The 25,498-nt window shown below is 39.2% G+C and overlaps 1 protein-coding gene across 1 annotated transcript in view; it reads right to left on the bottom strand.

Annotated features, from left to right (window-relative positions):
• Nucleotides 1–1,170: 1,170 nt before the first annotated feature.
• LOC106876609 (uncharacterized) overlaps nucleotides 1,171–25,498 on the bottom strand; it is a 40,122-nt gene continuing 15,794 nt past the window's right edge. The window contains exons 8-9 of the mRNA XM_052971326.2: nucleotides 5,154–5,225; nucleotides 1,171–1,214 (exon numbers count right to left, since the gene is read on the bottom strand). Of these exons, the coding sequence (XP_052827286.1) occupies nucleotides 5,174–5,225 (52 nt within the window). The 3' untranslated portion in view covers nucleotides 1,171–1,214; nucleotides 5,154–5,173. The remainder of the gene's footprint in view (nucleotides 1,215–5,153; nucleotides 5,226–25,498) is intronic.

Raw genomic sequence — 25,498 nt, 5'->3', positions numbered from 1 at the left:
GAGTGCTCAACAGAAAGTAGTTTGGGGCAATGATCAATGTCTATGAAATATATAAATGGGGAAAAACGAATCTCAAAGAAATTTAAATGAAGATAATGCATGCATAAAACCTTCTGTGGCATTTCACTTCTACTGGTGCTGGATGTCTATAATGTACATGTTTGTATTTATATGCATTTACAGACACTGCCCTTTCAGAGTCACTATCAGAATTGCAGTGAACCTGTGACTGGGCCATTGGAAAACTGTAACCAATAGTAATGCCACCATGTTGCCAATTGTGATACACAAATACACCATATTAATCAATGTGTGTATATATGAAGAAAGTGTACTGATAGAGTCTAAGAACTAAAGATCTGATGTATTCTTCCTCCGATAATTACAAAAGGATTATTTTATCAATAGCAGTAAGGTCTTTAAAACAGTACGAGGGTGAGTCAAAAAGTAATGCCATTTTGTTTAGGACCGGTATAATTACCAACACAGGAACATGTATCATACATCAAAATGAAGTTGGTCCTCTCTGGATCACATCCCTACTTCTTAACATAGTCACCGTTTCTCTCAATAGCAATGTTCTACCTTCGAATGAGAGCATGTATCCCTGCCCGTAAAATTCTGTTGACTGTTCTTTGAGCCACTTCTTCACTACAGTTTTCACTTCCTTGTCACTGGAATATTTAGCGCCTTCAGTCCCATGAAAGAGGGTTTGAAAGGCAAACATTATTCCAGTGATGAGGAAGTGAAAACTGTAGTGAAGAGGTAGCTCAAAGAACAGTCAACAGAATTTTACGGGGCAGGGATACATGCTCTCATTCGAAGGTGAAACATTGCTATTGAGAGAATCAGAAAGCAATCATGTTGAGAAGGGATGTGATCCACAGAGGAGCAGCTTCATTTTGATGCATGATACATGTTCCTGTGTTGGTAATTATACCTGTCCTAAACAAAATGGCATTACTTTTTGACTCACCCTCATATTTAGTGTTGGCCTATCTAGGATTCAAATCTAGATGCTATCAACCATCCCTCTGGGGACAACAAAACAAATATGAGGCATGTTCTGGTATTGATTCCGTTTGATCCTTTCTACAAATTTGTAAAATAAATCAGTAATATAGAAATTTTTTTAAAAAATATTTCAAAGCAATCATGTTAATAATGGTGATTATTATTACTAACCTGATTTTTCTGTCAGAGAAGTTTTTGTGCTGAAATCAAATGAAGAAACACACATACATAATTAAAGTTTTATCTTTTCGAGGTTACAAACAACAACAAAAACTTGACTGCTATCAACAAGAATCTCTGAGTATTATAAGTATTATATTTTGATGGGTTTTTTTTTCTATGTAAGAAATTAATGTTATTATTATTAGTGATGAAATGGTGAGCTGGCAGAATGGTTAGCATGCCAGTCAAAATACTTAGTGGCATTTCGTCAGTTCAAATTCTGCAGAGGTCAACTTTGTGTTTCATCCTTTCAGGGTCGATAAAATAAGTACCAGTTGTGCACTGGGGGTTGATATAATCAACTTGACCCCTTGCTAAAATTGCTGGCCTTGTGCCAAAATTTGAAACTATTATTATTATTAGGGCAGTGAGCTAGCAGAATTGTTAGCACACTGGACAAAATGCTTGGCGGCATTGCAGTCAGCATTATATTCTGAGTTCAAATGCCATTGAAGCTGACTTTATCTTTCATCCTTTTGGGGTTGATAAAATAAATAGCAATCAAACAAGGGGTTCGATGTGATTGATTCCCTTCTCCCCCACCACCTCCCATGAAATTACTGGCTTTCTGCCTAGAATAGAAAGGATTATAATAATTGATACTGAAGATTTTTAGAAGGTTGGTATAGAATGGAGGACACTGTATATTGCAGCCTCTCTTTAAGGCTCTTTACGTTCTCAGGTCAGAATATTCTGCTGGAAGGGGTCAACTTTGCCTTTCATCTTTTCAGGGTTGATAAAATACTAATAAAATTATTGGGGTTTAATTTCAAAGCTTACACCCCCACTCCCCCACGTTCGTATCCAAGCTAAAAATTCTTTTCTTTGAAAAGTGGTGAAGTGATGGAAATGGTTGAGTTGTAGATTAAAATTCTTTTATTATTTTGTTCCGTCCCTCTATATTCTGAGTTCAAATTCTGCTGCGGCTAAAATTCACTCCCCGCTTCCACCAGGCTCAATGAAATGAATACTAGTCATAGAATGAGGTGGAATCAATCGACTGTGGCCATGTGCCATTATGGTCGTGTTGTTGTTGGCAGTGTGTTCTTGTCAGAATCACTCTGCCAATTGGAGTCTTTTCTAAGGCTCAAGGGAAAGACATAAAACCCACCACTTCACATTTTTCCTTTTTGTTTCAAGCCTGGGGCTTTATACATATGCAACAACTTACCATTGTTGTTATTAATCAAGGCAGCAAAAGCTGGCAGAATCCTTGGCATGCTGAGCAAAATGCTTAGTGGCATTTCATCCATTCTCTCATTCTGAGTTCAAATTCTGCCAAGGTCAACTTTGCCTTTTATCCTTTCAGGGTCGATAAAATAAGTACCAGTCGTGCACTGGGGTCGATGTAACTGACTTAAACCCTTGCCTGAAATTACTGGCATGTGCCAAAATTTGAAACCATTATTATTATTATTATTATTATGGCAATGGAATAACAATCAGCAAAGAACAGTTATTTGTTCTTTTTCCATCCAGTGTTCAAATTTCACTTATATCAGCTTTGCCTTTCAACCTTCTGAAGTCTGTAAAATGAAATACAAGCCATACTGAGATTGAAGTAATTGACCAAGAATAACCAACCGTCTTCAAAATTGCTGGCCTTGTGCGCCTGAATTAGGAATAATTATTGTTAGGTCATGGATCAGTAGACAAAATGCTGAGCCTTAGTCACATCCATTTCTTTATGTTCTGAGTTTGAATCCCACTGAAGTCCATAATACCAGTCAAATACTGGAGTAAATTTTCTAGACAGTATTCTTCCCTCCCTTCCTAAAAGAATGCATGGCTTTGTGCCTATGTCTGAAATCTTTACCATTATTAGAGCAATGGAATGGAAGAAACAACAATGTGCCAAGCTAAATGCTTTCTGATATCTAAATACATTCCAATAATTATTTTGAGTTCAAATCCTGCCAGAGTTGATTTGCCTTTCATCCTTCTGAGGTGGGGGTTGACGGTATAAATACTAGCCATGTACTGGAGTCGGTCCAAGTCACTTTACACCCTCCTTTTGTGCCAATATTAAAAAAAAAAAAATAATTATTATTATTAGGGCTGCAAGTGGCAGAAACAGTTAAAGCGCTGGATTAAATACTTAAGAGTAAAAAGTTGAGGTTTTTCCACATTCTGAGTTCAATTTGTGATAGGGGCCATTGAAATTTGCCACTCACTTAAGTCACTTCACAGTTGACTCTACTTTGTAAACTCGTGCCAATGTAAGTAATCGTTGTTGTTATTATTAATATTTTTTTTTAGGGCGGTGAGATGGCAGAATCATTAGCATGTCCGGCGAAGTGCTTAGTGGTATTTCATGTCGATACGTTCCGAGTTCAAATTCCACCGAGGTTGACTTTGCCATTTATTTTTTCAGGGTCGATAAATTAACTAGTAATCAAGTACTGGAGTCGATGTGATTGACTTATCCCATCTCCAAAAATTTCAGGCCTTGTGCCTATAATAGAAAGGATTACTATTATTATCATCAAGGCAGCAAGTTGGCAGAATCGTTAGCACACCGGGTGAAATACTTAGCAGTGTTTTGCTTGTCACTATGTTCTAAGTTCAAATTCCGCCAAGGTCAACTTTGCCTTTCATCCTCTCGTGGGGCGATAAAATAAGTACCAGTTGAACACTGGGGGTCGATGTAATCAACTCATCCCCACCCCCAAAATTACTGCCCTTTTGTCAAAATTTGAAACTATTATTATTATTTAGGGGTTAAGAGAGTTGGGAGGTATCTGAACTGTATCTAGCTCAGAGTTTCAATATATCAAATTCCAATCTTGCCACGAGGGGACATTGTCTTTCATATTTCCAAGGTCGATGAAGTACCAGTTATATACTGAAAACATTAATTTCACTGATTATATTGTTTGTTGTGTTTTAGAAAGAAATTCTAATTTCATTTCAATTCTGTTTCTTTTATATTGTTGTCTTTGAGAATGAAAATATTGCAGAATTTGCCACAGATTCAATTTCAAAAATTGGTTAATTAATACCTATGAAAGGTATAATTAATTAATTAGTATAATTAATTAATTAGTTGTTGCTGATGAAGGTATAGGGCTAAATTTTGCTGAGTAGGAAATATAGTTGAGTTAACTTCTGGTCCATTACTGGTGCTTATTTTGTCAATCACAGACTGATGAGACTAAAGACTCGCAGACATTTCAGTTCAGCATTTTATGAAGATTTCTGCTCATTTACTGCCCATCAATAAATTTGTAGAAAAGTTTTCTTTTGGTTGGTTTTGGTTCCGAATTGGAACCAACCATCAGATGCCCCTGGGGGAAGCATGCACATTACAACTTCACGTAATTTGTCAATTTTGAAGCTGCATGTATATTGTAAGAAATTATTATTATCAAAGTAAATTGGCAGAATCGTTAGCATACTGGACAAAATGCTTAATTATATTTCTTCCAACTGTTTACATTCTGAGTTCAAATCCTGCTGAGGTCAACTTTGCCTTTCATCCGTTTGAGGAGTGATAAAATAAGTACCAGTTAACTACTGGGGTTGATGGAATCAACTAACTCCCTACCCCTAAAATTGCTGGCTTTCGTGCCAAAATTTGAAATAATTATTATTCTGAATAATGTGATGGTAAATTCTTGAGGGGTCAAAAACCACTGTACCTATTATACTGCAAAATGCCCAGGTGATGGTGGTGGTGGTGGTGGGAATAAACAATACAACCATCACAATTTTTTTTTTCTTTTCCTCCAAATCTCTGATTCCACTGGTTTTGTTATCCGATTGTTTTTATTTTATATTTATTTCTATTTTCAATAATAATATTGTATTTTAAGATTGGTTTTCAAGTCAACATTGTTGGTGTTAAAAAAAAAACAAAAAACAAAGATATAACATTTAAATCTCTAGAACTGCCATTACAAAGAGAATAAACAAACCTGCTCTCCTCGATTCACTTTCATCTCTTCTTCCTTCTCTCATTCTTCATGTTTGTTGTCTTCTCTTCAGTCCTATATTTGAGGGATGAGGAATTATGTACATTATTTACATTTGACAGATATTTGTCCTCATTGTGTTTATTGTTAACACGTTTCGGCTGATATACCCTCCAGCCTTCATCAGGTGTCTTGAGGAAATCTCAAACCTGGGTTCTCATTCCTAAGGTATTTTTCGATATTATTATTATTATTATTATTCAGGTCACTACCTGGAATTGAACTTGGAATCTTAACCACTACGCAATATGCCCTTGCGCATATAGCGTAGTGTTTAAAAGCGCGGGCTACTAACCCCAAGATTCTGAGTTCGATTCCAGGCAGTGACCTGAATAATAATAATAACATCAGAAAAATACCTTAGGAATGAGAATCCAGGTTCAAAATTTCCCCCGAGACACCTCATGAAGGCTGGAAGGTATATCAACCGAAACGTGTTAACAAGCAAGATGAGGATAAATATCTATCAAATGTAAATAATGCCTTCTTTTCAGCTGAACACTTTTTTTTTTATGCTTTTACTGGTTTCAGTCATTAAACTGTGGCCATGCTGGGGCACTGCCTAGCGTTTTTAGATGAATGAATCAATTCCAGTGCTCTTTTATATATATATATATATATATATATATATTTATATATATATATATTTATATATATATATATTTATATATATATATATTTATATATATATATATATATATATATATATATATATATATATATATATATATATATATATATGTATATATATATATGTATATAAGCCTTATACTTATTCTATTGGTATCTTTTGCTGAACTGCTAAGTTACAGGGACATAAACATGCCAACACTGGTTATCAAGTGGTGGTGGTGGTGGGACAGACACACAGAGATATATATATGTGTGTGTGTGTGTGACGGGCTTCTTTTAGTTTCCGTCTGCCAAATCTACTCACAAGGCTTTGGTCAGCCCAAGACTATAGTAGAAGACACTTGTCCAAGGTGCCGCTCTGTGGGACTGAACCCAGACCCAAGCTTATTACCTACGAATAGTATGTAATTTCCTGTATGTTTAGGTTTTCCCTTTATTTATTAACCAGCATGAATTCAAAAGATTCGTTAACCTTATTCATTGGAGGGCTTTAACCCTTTTGATACTCAACACAAGGTCACCCCTGGTTCTATGATGCAGACTTCCTGTTTTTAAGGGATCTAAATTAAAATCTTCCATCAAGATTCCATGTTAATTTATTTCTAAACCTCAATTTAACCCTTCAGCACTCCAATTGCTCTATTAAATGTAATGCTTATATATTCATATTCCTCATCATCATCGTTTAACGCCCGCTTTCCATGCTAGCATGGGTTGGATAATTTGAATGAGGACTGGCGAACCAGAAGGCTACACCAGGCTCCAATCTGATCTGGCAGAGTTTCTACAGCTGGATGCCCTTCCTAACGCCAACCACTCCAAGAGTGTAGTGGGTGCTTTTACGTGCCACTGGCACGAGGGCCAGTCAGGCGGTACTGGCAATGGCCATGCTCAAATGGTGTTTTTTACGTGCCATCTGTACAGGTGTCAGTCCAGCGGCACTAGCAACAACCTCGCCTGAATGTTTTGTTTACATGCCAGTAAGGCAATGCTGGTAACAATCATGCTCAAATGGTGCTTTTTACGTGCCACCAGTACGGAAGCCAGACAACTGCTCTGTCAATGATCACGCTCGGACGGTGCTGTTAGCGCTCCACTGGCACGGGTGCCAGTCATCGAATTTGGTTCAATTTCGATTTCACTTGCCCCAACAGGTCTTCGCAAGCAGAGTTTATTATTTTTAATTAATCATGCAATTATCTCACAGCTTTGAGATTTTGATGATGTAACTTTATTTTTAAGATGACATTGTAGGGTAGGTGTGAAAGGCCAGATCTGGCTGCTTTGAACAAAAAACAGAATATTTGGGCTAGATATGGCCATCTTCAATGCTAAAGGGTTAATAATGACAAAATTTTGTTGTCTAAGGAGGGTCACTGTACCAATATTATTAACACAGGCACTGGTTCAATTTCACTTCTTTATTATGAGTCAAGTGGTTAATTATCCAACTAACTAATCAATTGTTTGTTTAACTTGGGTTATTTTACTAAATTCATTGTAACAACAACCATGTATTTCAACAGGAATATGGCAACAAAAGGTTTCAAATGACATGGGAATTGGTCTCTCTTTTATTTTCCTTTTCTTTTTCTTGTGGGGGAGGGAAGGGGTATATAAAAAACTATTTTACGACTAGGTTACTGTTCAACTGTAGCTAAAATGGAATTTGTTCTCCTGAATTTGAAGACTACACTAGAGTGGGGCATGAAAAAGTAACCTAAATTCCATGGCATAATGTAAATACAGAAATAAATTTACACCAAAAAAGCACTGAAGTGTCATTTCGACCACGTGTAAGTGCTGGACAAAGATGGCACACTAGTTGACTGTCTGCTACTTTATTCTCACCGCATCAGTTGATTGTAAGATTGCAAAGAGTGAACATCTTTAGCCTTTTCGACCAGAAGACGTTCTCAATAGCAGAGAGAGAGTAGAACTTGTGAAAGTGTGTATATGAGAAGAGGTTCTGTTATGCAGACATTTTCCTGTATTGACACTATTTTACAGAACCTGGGTTGCTACTACTCTGCTGTCTGCTACCCTCTATATAAATTCCTCCTATCACTGCTACTCATCACTTTATCTCAAATCCTTATACCTTACAATATATTTGTTGACCTCATCAAATACATATAATATAGAACTACCATTCATATATTTCTGTCACTTTGGTAAATGATCAATAAGAACAATTCACCAATCGAAAATGAATTTCTCTTGTAACAAATCACACATATTTTCTGCCTGGTCTTATACTAAAACAAAAAAACCTCGTACAATCTTGTAGAACCAGATCAAAATGTATCTTGGACTACATTATTGTGTTCGTTGCCAGTGCCACTGGACTGGCTCCTGTGCAGGTGGCACGTAAAATACACCATTTCGAGTGTGGCCGTTGCCAGTACCTCCTGACTGGCTTTCGTGCTGGTGGCACGTAAAAGCACCCACTACACTCTTGGAGTGCCAAATCAGATTGGAACCTGGTGTAGCCATCTGGTTCACCAGTCCTCAGTCAAATCGTCCAACCCATGCTAGCATGGAAAGCGGACGTTAAACAATGATGATGATCATGTTCTTACACGAGAATCTGTCCTGCTCCTTATTTTTCACACTGTTCCCACATTGAAAGGGTTTTGGCTAGTCATCCTCTTAAACTAAAGATCCCTCATTTTCCTTTTAAGTCTAAGTCATCATAGCCAAGATCATGCTGGATAATTTAGTTATCATTAAACTAGTGTTAGGAACATAAATTATGACTAAGGTTTGGTGGAAGATTTTAATTCAAAACTTATGAAAACAAGACATTTGTACTCAGAGCCAGAGGCAGTTTCAGCCAGGTTGGTATCGAAAGGGTTAAGAATTGTATCAATATTATATATTTTAACCCTTTTCTTACCATATTTCTGTTGAGATGTTCTGTGTTTCTTTCAATTAATTTTAAATATAACAAAGGATTTAGTAAAATAACTTAGTTATCATCAGCTAGTGTTAGGAACATAAATCGTGACTAAAGTTTGGTGGAAGATTTTAATTGAAAACTTATGAAAACAAGACATTTGTACTCTGTGCCAGAACTGGTTTCAGTCAGGTTGGTAACAAAAGGGTTATACACTAACTTCACAATGCTACTAGCATTGCTGTTAAATGTGCCAGCCAAAGGTAACTCTAATTGTGGCTTTGATAGGGTATGAACTACTGACCTGTTGGTCAGTGCCCTAGTGACCCAACCAAGAATCAGAATTTTAAAAGCCTTGAAGACAACAAGGATTTGATTTTGGTAATTGTTGATGAAGTAGTGAGTGATATTACTGAGTAAATGAGCAACTCATGTGAACTGTGAGTAGGTCATGTAATGTCCAGCCCACTAAGATATTACAGAAAAATTCCCACCAGATGATTCCATGCCATTAAACAGACACCTCATCATATTGGGCTCAACTGAAACTCCTTCACTCACTTGTCTTCTTGTAACTGTAATGGACATTTCCGTTTGTGTGCCCCACTTTAAAGTCATTTGGTAAAGGTTGTAAATCAAGAGGACTAATTGTTGCTTTTTGTTCAGGGAGGGTATGACTGCTAACGTGGTTTGAGTGGTTGCTGTGATTATTAAACTAAGTCTGTAAACATGAATGAGCATGTCCTTGGAAGAGAATAAATCAAATTTATAGTCATTAAATCTGTTCGGTGTATATAGACACATATATACACACTAAATGGTCTGTATACATATATATATATATAGATACACACACACCAAATATATATGAATGCGCTATCAAATAAGTTCAAATGAGTTCTGCTTCGTTAACTAATGAAGGAATCTAATTTATTTTATGAAACAAGCCACCTACCATTAATGTCTTACAACATTAAAGAATGTTTTTTAGCCCTAGGTAATTCCAGAATAAGCAGATTCATCATCAGAAACACTCTTCCTGGATCATCCTGACTTAAACCCCCTACAATGGGCAAAAAAAGGACTTCATGCAGACTTTTATAAATGATTTTGACTTTTTTTTGGGAAAAGTGGACATGCAAGAAAAGAGGCACATACTTTTTTTAAACTAAAATCTTGACACAAATCCATTTTTGACCTTTAAATTGACCTTCCTTGAAGAGTTGAGATATTTTGATATTCTGACACCTGACTGAAGACTGCAATTTGGCAACTTAAGAAAGAAAAATGGAAATGCTAAATGTACCTAGATTTCACATTGATCAATAGATTAGCTCCAAAGCGTATCTCTTCTTTCTTCATCATCATTATCATCGTTTAACGTCCGCCTTCCATGCTAGCATAGGTTGGACGATTTGACTGAGGACTGATGAACCAGATGGTTACACCAGGCTCCAGTCTGGTTTGGCAGAGTTTCTACAGCTGGATGCCCTTCCTAACATCAACCACTCTGAGAGTGTAGTGGGTGCTTTTACATGCCACCAGCACGAAGGCCAGTCAGATGGTACTGGCAACAGCCACACTCAAAATGGTGTATTTTACGTGCCACATGCACAGGAGCCAGTCCAGCGGCACTGGCAACGATCTCGCTCGAATGTCTTTACACGTGCCAGGAAGGCGACGCTGGGCACAGGTGCCATCACGATTTCGCTTGCCCCAACAGGTCTTAGCAAGCCGAGTTTTGTGTCCAATGAAGGAGACGACGTTGGACACAAAACTCGATAGGTGCATAAACTATATTTTTGTAATGTAATAACAGGGGCCATACAGGAAGGCAGAAAATGACAAACTCTGATGTCTGTATCAATCTTTGTCAGTGAAGGAAACTCAAATGGATCTCTTTAGTAATTTTGGAAGAAGAATGTTGCAGTGGAAGGGTTGTAGACATTTGTAGTAAGTTTTACGAAAAGAATACCCAAATGATACCATTAGACTGCAAATGGAATGCTTATTGTAGTTTTTACACAACAGGACTTCTGAACTGAAACTGGGTTCCTATTTTGTCTTTGCACAACAACATATGACAACAGTTACTTTTGGTAAAATGCCTTGATGCTTTTTAACTCTACAGCAAAAATTGTGTTGGTGTCCCAAGAATAACACATTCATTTGTACAGAATATAAGAAATTGATCTTCTTAATTATTAGACTTAATATAATTATGGATATAATTTTAACTGAATATGAGATCTTTTTTATCATAACTTGGTGAAAAATATTGCTATGATTGTGTTCAATGACTCATGGAATGTGTCATTCTAGTGCATTGTGAAATCATTGTACTGGCTCATGTACATTGTAGATAGTGTGGTATAATGGGTTCTTAGTTAAGTCCATGACACACTTTCAATTCCTGGTTGAAAGTGCTTAACTTATTTCTTTGATACTATTCATGTATCCTTTCCCATATTACAAAATTCTCAACAGAACATAAAAATGGATGTAATTTTCTTTGGGTATTGATTCTAAAATTTCCCCCACCCAGGTCAGGCTCAAATTAGCAGATCTATAATCAAAGACCATCCTGTCTTTTTAGGGGCACGCGTGTGTGTATATGTACATATATTTATGTAACATATGGTATAATTTATAAACAGGACAAGTTTTTAGCCATTTCTCTGCAGACTAAAAAAATTATGAAGAACCTTAATTGATTTTCAAACCTTATTGGGTTCTCATCAGAGGCATCTACATCATTCTGAGAAACAAGCAGCCAAACTGTTTATATATTCAACAAATGCAGCAGTTACTCTATGAAGGAGTCCCTAATTTGCATACCGAAAGTGTTTAATACTATAAATACCAGTGGCCTGTCAACGGGGGTCTTACTCAACACAGTATCAAGGTATGATATAATAAATATGTAACATATAGTTGTATTTTGGGAGGATCGTTATGTCAATAGACATACACACTATCACTCTATTTTTTCATTTGTCAACTGGTTAACTAATCAGATATTTGATTAATCATCTGGTCAGTCAACAATTAATTGATTAAATAGTTAACCAATAAACAAATAAAAAAAATATAGAAGTGAAATAGAAAATGTGTGTTTATTAACATAATTTTAAGGCAGTGCTCCAGCATGGCTGTAGTCAAATGACTGAAACAAGTAAAAGAATAAAAGAATATTGACCCACCCCAAATACAACAACATGTTTCAACACATGAATTCATATCAAGAATCTGGCAAGCCAATTACATATATCATCATCATGATCATTTAATGTGTGTTTTTCATGCTGGCATGGGTTGGACAGTTTGACGGGAGCTGGTAAGGCCAGGGGTCACACCAGGCTCCATCGTCTGTTTTAGCATGGTCCCTACAGTTAGATACTCTTCCTAATGCCAACCACTTTACAGGGTGTGCTACATGCATTTTACGTAGCACAAGCACCAGGGCTTTTTTTATGTGGCACACACACACACACACACACACACACATATATATAATGAGCTTATTGTATAGTGTTCAGATGCACAACAACTTGTTAGTAAAGGTTCAAAGAAGGGCCAGAGAGCAGATGCATAAGTAAAGAAAGAGGAAAACAATGAAAGCTGGAAGCAATGTGCACAATACACAGAATAACAACATAAAGAAACAGACAAATGGACAGGAAAAGAGGTGGTAAGTGACCGACACACTTTTGGCAATATGGTGCCTTTGAGAAGACTCATCAAGCCAAGTGAAATCATAGTTATGGTTGATGCTGGTGTCACGTAAAAAGCACCCTTTACACTCTTGGTGTGGTTGGCATTAGGAAGGGCCTCCAGCCTTAGAAACCATGCCAAATCAGACTGGAACTTAGTGCAGCTCTCCAGCCTTGCCAGTCCCCAGTCAAACCATCCAACCCATGCCATCATAGAAAGCAGATGCTAGATGATGATGATGAGGAAGAAGAAAGGGTGTATAGAGCCATACCAGGTGTAGCATTTGTGAATTATCTAATCAGCTTTTTTTCCTCCCCCACCTTAAGACAGGATGCCTTTCCTGTCACCAACTCCCCCACAACTGTTTCCAAGGAAGTTAATATTTCCCTCCATGAACAGAGATGCATTTCATGGATGATTGCAAATGAGTGACATCACTTAAGACGGTAACACTCGTTTTCACAACCATAACAAGGAGCAACACACACACACACACATATATATATATATATATATATATATATATATATATGTATATATAGAATGGGCTTCTTTCTTTCTCATAATTATAAAATGCAAGTAAAATATTCATTTCTTTATTGCCCACAAGGGGCTAAACAAGAACAGAGAAAGGGATTAAGTCGATTACATCGACCCCAGTGTGTAACTGGTACTTAATTTATCGATTCTCGAAAGGATGAAAGGCAAAGTTGACCTCAGCAGAATTTCAGCTAAGAACAAAATGGCAGACGAAATACTGCTAAGCATTTTGTCCGGTGTGCTGACGATTCTGTTAGCTCGGAACCTTAAATACAAGAGAAGTAAAATATTGGAGTGAAAAATACTTTACTATTTTTCTGTCTCTCACAGACTCAATCCTCCACCACCATCACCATTTCAATTATTTTCTTTGTGATGATTAAGAAAATAGTTGAGCAAATATCCCAATGCTTTGCTTTCCTTATTTATTTAGCTGTCTTTCTGTTTACCTCAATGTATGTGTGGTGTATGGTGGACAGCTTGTCTCACTCAATGGCCTGAACTCCTGACAAGAGACAAAAGCTAACAGCACCAAGTGGCTACTGATAAGCTACAAAGCATTGCTACAAAGACATCTCTCTTGATTAAGTTTCCTTGTTCCATTAATCTTTATCTGGATTAAGCCTTATGACGAGATCTACCTGATTAATGTAGTCTTAAGTTGTCACCTCCAGGATTGACTGGTGACAGTGAGAAGTTATTTTGAGACCAAAGCAGTGGGAGAGGAGTTTCTCTGTTGGTTTAATCCAACCTCACTCTTTTTATGATACTAAATAAACATTGCTTGAAAGAATCGATTTATCAATACTGAAGTGTTGAATTGATTACATACACACACACACACATTATATATATATACATACATGGCTTTCACACACACAGTCTGTGCGTGTAATAGTGACACTCACTGTGAACTTGATTTGTCCAGGCAAAGTAGAACTCACAAAAAGTGATCAAGGATTAATTAGAAAATATACGAAAGTATGACTTGTGTTTAAAGTGAAGAAGTAAAATAGAACAATCCCCTGATACTCAACACTACTACTACTACTACTGTGAAGGAGAGGTATGTGTGTTATGTTATCAACTCCCCAATATGAATAAATGAATGTGACTTGTGAATCTATTGCAGTTGGTCAGGTGGGGGTTGGATATAAAACCAAATTAGTTAATCCTTTGAAGGCAGGAAATAGCTGAAAAGGACTTAATATGGCATTCTATTGAGATGATGTATCATCATCATCATTGTCGTCGTTTAACGTCCACTTTCTATGCTGGCATGGGTTGGATGGTTTGACTGAGGACTGGCAAGCCAGCAGGCTGCACCAGGCTCCAATCTGATCTGGCAAAGTTTCTACAGCTGGATGCCCTTCCTAACGCCGACCACTCTGAGAGTGTAGTGGGTGCTTTTTAAGTGTCACTGGTACAGGGACCAGAGGGGGCTGGCATCAACCACGATTGGATGGCACTTTTTATGTGCCACCGGTACGAGAGCCAGTGAAGGCGGTGGTGGCATCAGCCACGTTCGGATGGTGCTTTTTACGTGCCACCGGCACGGGGATCACAACTACAATTTCCATTTCATTGTGACTTGATTTGATGTTGATATACTTGACTCAATAGGTTTCCTCAAGCACGGCATGTCACCTGACGATCCAAAGGTACTTTTTGAGTGGGCTGGTTATGTGACACTGGTGTAGGTTACAGCTTTGATCTCACTTTATTTGTCATATATATATATGACAGGCTTCTTTCAGTTTCTGTCTACCAAATATGTCCATAAAGCTTTGGTCAATCCAAGACTATAGTAGAAGACATTTGCCCAAAGTGCCACGCTGAGGAACTGAACCCAGAACCATGTGGTTGGGAAGCAACAGCCATGCCTGCACCTATATACTGAAAATATTGAAGAAATTAGTAAAAATAGCTTTGTTTATCATTAAGTTGGAGTTTGGAACATAAATTATATGAAATTTTGACGGAAGGTTTTAATTCACATCATTTTAAAAGAGCAGGTTTGTCTGAGAGGACCAGAGGTGTTGGTCTCAGGTAGGTTGGTATCAAAAGGGTTAAAACATTATAATTCAGAAAGTTATTGCTACTCATAATGATTTAATTACAATTTATTTTTAGTTATAACACAATAACTCATATCTGTTTAATAATTTACTAAACACTATGTCACACATTGACTTCTACTCCATGTTACTCTTAGAATTAAAACACCTCAACCAGTAAATGTTCTTTGGCATTAGAATTTCCCATTTCTCCATAGTTACAGTTCAGTCTTTCTGTTGCTATGACTTCAATTATTTGTGGCCTTTTAACAATATTATTCATTCATTAATCAGCCCACCCATTTTGGCAAAGAAAAAAAAAATGGATCAAAAACAGTTTAATCTCCATGAAGAAAGAAATAAAAACCAGAATTTAATTCAACATGATTTATTATCCTTGTACTTTTATAAATATAGAAAAATAATACTGCATTCGAATTTTAGCACAAGGCCAGCAATTTCAGGGGAGGGATTATGTCGATTACGAGGACTCCAGTGTGCAACTGGTACTTATTCTGTTGACCTTGGTAGAATTTGAACTCAAAATGTGAAGATGGACAAAATGTCGATAAGCAATGCTAACAATTCTGCCAGCTTGTCTCCTTATTAATATGGTGATGATGATGATAACTGTAGCAGCTGCCATAAATGTAAATAGAAGAAAGAGAGAGAGAAAAGAATAGAAGAAGAGTGATTGTGTTCATCAATGGGCGAAAACAATGATTGCAATCACTTTTAACAGGGGACATGTCCATCTAGGAGACTAGAGACACTGCAATGAGGTGACTGGACTTATTTTGGCAAATATAACTGGCCCTCTGTTGGTTATGATGATGAGGATTGCAGTTGATCTGATCAAAGGTGGCTGAGTATTCCAAAGACAAACATGCCCCTAATGTCGTTTTCAGGAAGATTCAGCATGACACACAGAATGTGACAAGGCTGGCCCCTTTGAATTACAGGTACAATCCATTTTTGCCAGCTGAGTAGAATGGAGCAATGTGGAATAAAGTGTCTTGCTCAAAGACAGAACACACCACTGCTGACCTTACAATCCTGAGCTGAATATCTCCTGACCCCTAAGCCATGTGCCTTCACGAATACACACAAATGTAGGGGAGAACAAGAGAAACAGTAAACCATCTCATGTCAGCATGGAATCGGTGACACCAAAATAAGCAGCACCAAAACAACTGTGCCAAAATGTCTCCTAACCAGATACTCCTAACGTTACAGTGATATAACTGGTATCAACCTATTATCATATTGACTAATATATAATAATTATTCATACAACACAATATGTAATGACAGTAATAATGCTTTCTTATTTTGGAACAAGACCAGCCATTTTGAGAGGTGATGAAGTTGTAGAAGGGCAATCAAACTATTTCATCCCAGCGTAACAATACACTGGTACTGCATTCCTCTGCCCTTTAAAAGCTAGCGGCGGAGGGATACACAAGACGACCTCTGCCCAGAAGAAGGGTACGGAAACTTAAAAAAACATTCAATAGCTACCTAGAAGCTGGAAAGTTAACAAGCGATCATCAACTGTCCAGTGACTTCGGTCACACGGAACGATACGCTGATTGGTTACTTATACACTCACTTGGAAACAACTTATTGCAGTTTCTCTTTCACGCAACGCATGGATTTTTGCTGCTCATTAGTAAGACAACTCTTTTCTCTGACAGCATCACTCCAGCAGATCGTTATTTCTGTCGCCACACACATTCTTATACACGAGTTAAAATCATAATTACCTTTATTTGTTACACCGTGTTATCCTCTTTAAATAAATCTCTCTTATGTTAACCCCCAAAAGCAGCTTCTGATAATTTCATTTTCTCACACTGAACACCTCTCCTACTAAATTGGTGAACAACTATCTCTCTCACTAAAATCGGTGACGCCACTGTTAGAATATTCCATAATGGACTATTCTCAAAACAAAAAATATAGAAAGAGAACCGACGCCAGAGATTTGCATTTAAATCCCTTGGGATTAATTCCAATTCCAGTTTTGACCTGCTGTGTTAATCATGGCTTACAACTTTTGGCAACCTCGTTAAAAACTTTTCCTTTGCTTTTCACATTCTTTCACTGCAATATTCACCATGTGGCCGGACCTTCAACAACTATGCACACCAACAGCGCTTGCTGCAATATTCACCATGTGGCCGAACTTCGACCTTTGACAGCAATCCACACCAACAGCATCACAGTTTCAATGCTAATTCTGAATTGTTCCTGCAACATCTGTACAACAACCAACTTTGTAGTCACATACTAAAAAGTCAACTTCAGCAGAATTTGAACTCAGAACATGAATAGACAAGATGCTGTGAAGCATTTTGCCAAGCAGGCTAATGATTCTGCCAGCTCACAACCTTTAGAATGACAGTAATAACATAACCCACATACAGTAATAATGACTCATAATATAATTAATTTCTCTTTTTTTTTTTGTCACTAATTTTGTTTTAAATATATTAAATTACTAGACTTACCACTAACAACAAATTATTGTCAATAAACGTTTTACCAGTTAAATTGCTAACGACTAGTTTATTATAAACCAAAACACTGCAACATAATTATGTACAAGACATTAAACATGCTATTTGCATTCCATTTCAGATATTTAATTATTTTCAAAAATGAATTGAGAGAAAGCTGGATGAGAGCACTACAGCAGAACAGGTAGGCTCCAGGAAAAACTATAGCACAATAGACATACATACATGCTATACACCAACCGAGGGGAAAATGTCAAACTTGTAACATACCATTATGCTTAGCATCTGTAGATTTTTGATTGTGAGGAAATGGATGATGTACGATGAGCATCGGAGGAAAAGTGAATCAAAGGAGACTTGATCTGAAGTTATTAAAGAATGTGTACACCAACTGCAGAATTAGAGCAACAATAAACAAAATGATTGATGCCAGAACTAGTAAAGGAATCAGACAAGGAGACACCATACCACCCAAATTATTCACCTCTGTATTAGAAAAATATTTAAAAAACTTATATTGGTCAGATAAAGGGATAAATATAAATGGATGTATGCTAAATCATCTCAGATTCACTGACGGTATTGTGCACATTTTATATCGTTTCTTTGGACCTCCGTGTGGTCGGTTACCCTCTGCTAACTCCCCAAAAAGGACAATCTTGGGTATACGGTTTATAAAGATCATCTCAAGAAATCCCTGCAACATCCCCCAATGGTGAACTTGAAATTTTCTAGGTGCAATCCCATGGTCAGTCATGACCAAAGGGGGTCACAACTTGTGATGTAAACAATTAGGACATTTCTTTTAGAAAGTTTCAAAAGCTTCAAAGAATATCATGAATCCTCTTGATATCGACCTGCATGAGATTGCTCCTGGTTCTAGGATACAATTTTCCTGTTTTAAAGTGATCTAAATGAAAACTTTCCATCAAAATTTCTCACTAACTTCAGTTCCAAATACCAGTTTAATAATGACAAAAGTTGTTTCACTGAATCCTTTATTATTTTCAAAATCAATTGAAACAAAATCAACGTATTTGAACAGAAATATGGTAACGGAAGGGTTAAAATGATTGAGTTACAAGCTTGTAAGAAGAATTGCATCATATTCATTCACACACAACTCATTAACATTGTCTACCGTTTTACATATGTATGGCTTTTATTTCTATGCAATTGCTGTTATGTAAAAGTGTGTGGGAGTGAATGAATAGTGATGGCATTCACCATTATCCTCAACTCCAGAAAAACTGTAATTATGTAGGCCAGGAAACCACTTCTATTCAACAGTGATTTCTTCTGGGCGAAGAAAGACAGAGAGAGACATTTACCGGTTTTCAAAATGGTAGCTGTAATGGGGATGGAAGCAAATCTTTATAATGAAAAATATACAGAACTTAGTTGGCATCTAACAGATAATTAACGTTGGGATAATTAATTCAAGCTAATTTAAGCACAGATTTATAATTCAAACAACAGAATAAATTTTATGCTGTGAGGAAGGAGAGAAATCTTAAATCTGAGTTTTCCTTAAACAGTTAAGAGATTTCTTTCCTTCAGAGATGAAATGGTGTTGAAAGATAAAGTAGGATTAGAGAGAGAGAGAGAGATAGCAAAGGAGGAGGAAGAGGTAAAGGTCAGAAAGAAGACAAAAAGAAAAGTTTGGCATTTCTACAAGAATAAAAAAGGAATTGAAAGAGAGGGTGGTGGTGGTATTGGTGGAATGATGATAACAATGACGCACGCACATGCATACAGATAACAAAATTCCAATTTCTCTAAGGACGAAGTAGATATTATATTAACTGCTAGAAAATCTATTATTATATTCGAGAGAAAATAATAGGTCAGAAAGGACAGACCAAACATGTTTGACATCAGCATGCGATTTAGCAATTCAGCTCCAGTAACCGACCTTGGAGGGGTATAAATCCTATTCTGTATATGTAGGATATTTCTGCTAATGGGGGGGGGGGGGGATTGTATAGGGACGGCTCTCTATTCACATTACATAAACATAACAATGTTAAACTAGAAAAGTACAGAGAAGAGTTATTTAGGTTTTTCAAGGTTTTAGGCTTAACACACTCCCTAAAAGATGGCACACTAAAGTTAAATTCGTCAGTGTTACCTGAGATTTGATTATGGGTTTATACCAATATCAAGTGTATCAATTTTAACAGAAACCACCCCAAAACTATAATGGAATGTTTTATGTTTTACTTGTTTCAGTCATTAGACTGTGGCCATGCTGGGGCACCACCTTAAAGAATTTTAGTTGAAGGAATCAACCCCAGTTCTCATTTTTTGAAGAGCCTGGTACTTATTCTATTGGTCCCTTATGCTGAACTGCTAAGTTACAGGGACGTAAACATACCAACACCAGTTGTCAAGCAGCGGTGAGGGACAAACACAGACACAAAGGAAGGCACACACAATGGGCGTCTTCCAGGTTTTGTCTACCAAATCCACTCAAAGGCTTTAGTCAGCACAAGGCGAAAGATGAAGACACTTGCCCAATGTGCCACACAGTGGGACTGAAACTGGAACCATGTAATTAAGAAGCAAGCTTCTAACTATCAATAACATTTTGACCCACATCTCTAAACTCTCAGCAAATGAGGAGATCTTTAGAAGAAATGAAAAATATAGCAATGTATTAGAAGAAGCAAGCTGTAAGGATAGACTGGTATGGAGCTCGGGGATCAAACTGGGATGAATACAAACATAAATGGAATCCACAACATAGTTAATAACCCAGGCAAAAGTAACTCAAAACCTGTGTAAGAGTATTGCAAAACCAGGAGACAGAGCCTGGAAATAGTAATAGTGGAATTAATTGCAAAGAAGTAACCTATCATCATCATCGTCGTTGTTTAACGTCCACTTTTCATGCTGGCATGGGTTGGACAGTTTGACTGAGGGCTGGCAAGCCAGAAGGCTGCACCAATAAATTAACATTCGAATAGCAATATGAAATATCTTGCAAAAGAGACCGACAGGGACGAAGTACTGAAATGTCAGCATGATGTCAGGGCCAGTGAGATCAACTTTGAGGAGGGAGATGAAGTGTGGCTGTCTAATGCCCAGAAGAAAAAGGAACAGTTGCCAAAGCTGCAGAGTCCATTGGAGGAACTGTATACTGTGATGCATCACCTGTCCAATGTGACATAGTGGATTTGAGGGCCAAGAGGTCTTGTCCTAAGATTGTGTATGTGAACTGTCTGTGGCAGTACTGTGGGCCTGGCCAGTTCATCTGGGAAGCTGGATACATCTTTTGATGAAGGTACTGGGGAGAAGGAAGAAGAAGTGTAAGAGCAAGATAGTCACTGAGAGGAAGAAATGAAGCAAGTAGAGGATCAAAAGACACCAGTGGAAACAGATGCCAATGGATGTCCTCAGAAGTGGTAAAGGAAGAGACCCTATAAGTTTAAGGATTATTTCCTGTATGATTAACGTATTCAGGCTTAAGTTTTGGATATTTACAAATGTCATGTACTTTTCTTGGGTCAACAAATGTCTAAGGAGGGGAGTAGTGTTATGAAGAAGAGAATAAGTTATGTTTGTGTTAAGTCTCCGACACTGTCAAGGCATTATCATCAAACCGGCTGACAAAGGTGGAGCTGTAGTGGTATGGTGTACAGACTTCTATAAGGCTGAAATGCCCCACTGATTTCAAGACACCTCCTTCTATCACCCTCTGCCCTCCAACCCCATGTTAAACTACCATCAGATTGTATCTTCCACCAATCATGTCTTCCTCCCACCACCTCCAACCTCATTGCCTGTACCCCACATGCCCTCACTATTTACTTCCTTCCCAAGATCCACAAGCCCAACAATTCTGGCCACCCCATCATTTCCGCCTGCAACTGCCCCACTGAACTTATCTCCAAGTACCTTGACTCCCTCCCCTCACACATCCATGCTCTCTATTTAACTATTTCTCTTTCACTTCTGGCCTCTCTCAACTCTTGTTCACTCTTGATATCAAATCTGTATACACACAATGATCCTGCATAACAAAGGTCCTTTTGCTCTCAAACACTCTCTAGACCTTCATCCAGACCCTTGGCCTGACGCTTCCACTCTTCTTCGCTTGGCTGAACTTGTCCTCTCCCTCAACTGCTTCTCATTTGAGATGCATTTTTACCATGAGGCCTTGGGAGTGGCCATGAGAATGAGAATGGGCCCCAGATATTCTCAAAGTTCACCAGTCCTACTTCTGAGCTATATTGATAGCTGTGACCTCACTCTCCCATGAACATCTTAACTCCTTCCATTCCTCAAATTCTCTTTAACTGTCTCCAAATCCTCTGCTGAATTTCTTGACATTTCTGCTAGCATAGAACACTCCACTCTTACCACTTCCACCCACTACAAACCCACACCAAACTGTCCATTCCCTACTCCCAATTTCTCCATCTATGCACGCTTTGCAGTGACAACCATGACTTTAATATCCAGTCTCAACTCATGGCTTACCACTTCACCCTACATGGATATCCTCACCCACTGTTATCCAAACTACCCTTTCTTGTGCACAATCCATTGACTGTGCCTCAGCTTTCTCTCCCTGCACCCACCCCATCTCCCTCACCTACTACCCTTCCCCTCCAACATACCATTCTCTGAGCCTTCTGCTGATTCCACTCTGACCCTGCCACCTGCACCCACAATCTATGTGACCTGGCCTGTAGTTTCCTTGCTAATGCGTTCATTTTGGCTAGCACATCGACGAATGTGCTTACAACAAGTTTCCCAAATTCACAACGTTTCCACTATACAAATTCAAAGACAATGCTAGCCAAAATGAACGCATTAGCAAGGAAATATTTTTCATAAGAAAATACTGACCAAATCTAAATTCTCTAAACTAGCAACACTGAGACTTTCACATATATGTGTGTGTAAATATATATGTCAGGTCACGTATGAGGCTCTCATAAGTGCTACTGGTAACATGTAATCCAGTACAACCTGTTGTATGGTCGGGTTGCTGGCGACTAAACTGGCACCCCCACCAGGCTACCCTGGTGAGGAGGGTTGCTAGAAACCCAGCAGGATTAAAAACAAGACCTGTCGAAAGCTCGGATGGACCTAGTGCAGGCTCAACGGCTATCTAGCAATAGCACGGGTACACAGAAATTCCGGGATGGTGACCGGTGTGCTGAAAGACCACTGGGAGTGAGGCACCCCTCAGCTTTTGTTGAAGCATGTCTCTAGGAGAAGGTCACTCTGATATAAAACCAAATATGCAGGGAATGGCATTGGACATTTTGGGAATCTTTGGTTTGTGCTAGAGATTACGGCGCTCCCACATCCCTGAGCCTGCGACTTATATTTGGCACCCGACATCTTGCTCCGGCTTGTCTCTGGATAATGTCAATAAAGTGGAGAGGGTCTATGAGGTGTTGTGCAAGCCTCAGTGGACCTAAAACTCAGCACAGGCATTGCCGACACCTACTTTTTTTTTTTTCCTATATATATTTATCTTATTTTTAGTATATATTTTTATTTTATATATATATATATATATATATATTTTTATTCGGAAGTCCTGCGGCGATGGGAAGGTGGTGAAGCATGCAGACCTGACAGGTTGGAAGCATGTAGTCAGCAACCTGCACGTAGGACAGTGAGCATGTGTGGTCAGTTGCAGCAGAGACGGTGTGCGTAGAAGTTGTGGTTTGATCTGGAGTGATCGTTTATCCCGCCACGGTCGACAAGGTAAGGTCGCTGTATTTCTTTCTCCCTTTTGCTTCTTGTTGTCTTTTTCCTCCATCACACCACAAGCTATTTCGGCCCATAACAAAAAAAAAAAAAAATTATGAGTGTAGTCCGTATTTTTAATGATGTGATTAAACCGTTTTGCGGTGACACGGATGTGGTCGCGTGGTTAAAAAAGATGAAGTTGGTTGCGAAGCTCCACGGGATAGGCGACTTAGCAAGTTTTTTACTGCTGTACTTAGATGGTCTGGCGTTGGCGCTATTCTTAGAAATGGAAGAGAGGGACCAACTTAGCGCGGAAAAAATAGAAATCCGCTTGATGGAGGCCTTTGCAGAAGGAATGTTTGAAGCATATGCTCGCCTGGGGAAAGCAAAGTGGACTGGCGAACAGGTCGACGTGTTTGCCAACAAACTTAGGAGATTGGCTAAACTGGTGGGGTACGAAGCAGAATCGCTAGATCGGACGGTTAAGTTAGCGTTTGTGACTGGCTTTCCTGACCACATGTCGGTCGAGTTGCAGAAGCTGCCAAACGAGAACTCCATGGCGATGGCAGAGATTATAACTCAGGCTCGTGTGCTAGTTTCGTGTTGCAGATCGATGCCGTTAGTGGCAACTGCAACAGCAAAAGGTGGCCGAGCAAGGGGTAGCGGAGAGGGGTCGAACGAGCAACGTGTGCGACCATTCAAAGGACAGTGTTTCTGGTGTTAGGGCCCGCACATGGTGCGAGACTGCAAGTTACCCAACCCTGAGGTCATTTGCTACCAGTGTCGAGAAACAGGACATATAGCCAGTGAATGTCTGCAGGGAAACGGTCTAAGGGAGACTACTGCGCCAGTAGTCTTCCCTTCGGATCATAAGTGGCTCGTTTATCGTTACTGGTAGTCGATATTCTGATGGAGGGGAAGATGTCGCAAGCCCTTGTGGACACGGGCTGTACGACGACCCTGATGACTCCAGGAGTGGTAGAGATGCGGAGTGGAGAAAGCAGTGTGAGGGCAGTCGACGGAAGAGAGATTGCGGTGCAGGGAGCAAAGCTGACGCTGCAAGCAATTGAAGTTGGCCACTTGGTGGATGAGATTGACGTGGTGATGGGGATGGATGCAATCACCCGTTTAGGAGGTGTCACTGTCAACGAGGCCAGTGTAACATTCGGGGTTGCGGGGAAACCGTGCATGGCAACACTGTGCATTGGTGAGAATCGCGAAGAAAACTATGCCGCGCACACCATTGAAGACCAGGATTTTCATGCTGCCTTCGATGGCCAGAGGTGAACAGTGGAGTGGCACTGGAAGGGAGAGCCCCCGACGTTGAAATATAAAGTGGGTTGCTACCAGCATACTTTGAAAGGAGGTGCCAGAAGCGAGTTCGAGGGGGAGGTGGAGCGGTGGATTAAGGAGGCCATATTGATCCCTTGGGAAGAAGGAGAGAGCGGAGTCCTGCCGCTGATGGCGGTGGTACAGCCCACAAAGCATAAGGTCAGACCAGTGCTTGACTTCCGAGAGCTGAATGACCACATATCATGTCATATGGGCGGCGAGGCCACAGATGTCTGCAGGGACACCTTGCGAGAGTAGAGGCAGATGACAGGGGCCTCCACGATCATTGATTTGAAGTCGGCATACCTGCAGGTGCATGTGGCTGAGAGACTGTGGAAGCATCAGCTTGTCAGGTATAAGGGCTGGACATACTGTCTGACCAGGCTGGGGTTTGGGCTAAATTCAGCGCCAAAAATTATGGCAACAATTCTCAAAGCCATCCTGGGAAAGGTAGACAGAGTAAAAAGGGCCACCAATTCGCACATCGATGACATTCTTGTGGATGAAACCATAATGCCAGCAACGGAGGTCATAGGCCACCTGAAGAATTTCGGACTGGTTGCCAAGCCACCAGAGGCCATGGAGGGAGGCGCTGCACTGGGCCTCAAGCTACGGAGAGACAAGGCTGGCGCGTTGGTGTTTCGGCGAGGGAATGAGATCCCCGAACACCAGTGTGAGTAGACAGGAACTGTTCTCGGTGTGTGGGAAGCTGGTGGGACACTACCCTGTTGCAGGATGGCTCCGGACAGCATGTAGCTTCATCAAGAGACGAGCCGAAGGAGCAAAGTGGAATGACAGAGTGGGGGAGAAAACGACTGACATGATGCAGGAAGTCTTGGTCAGAGTGAGAGCAGAGGATCCAGTGAGGGGCAGTTA

The sequence above is a fragment of the Octopus bimaculoides genome, chromosome 10 (genome assembly GCF_046866305.1).
Source record: "Octopus bimaculoides isolate indiv1 chromosome 10, ASM4686630v1, whole genome shotgun sequence".
NCBI classification, from domain to species: domain Eukaryota; kingdom Metazoa; phylum Mollusca; class Cephalopoda; order Octopoda; family Octopodidae; genus Octopus; species Octopus bimaculoides.
Note: the sequence above shows the minus strand (reverse complement) of the source record. Positions and strands in the feature narration are given on the sequence as shown.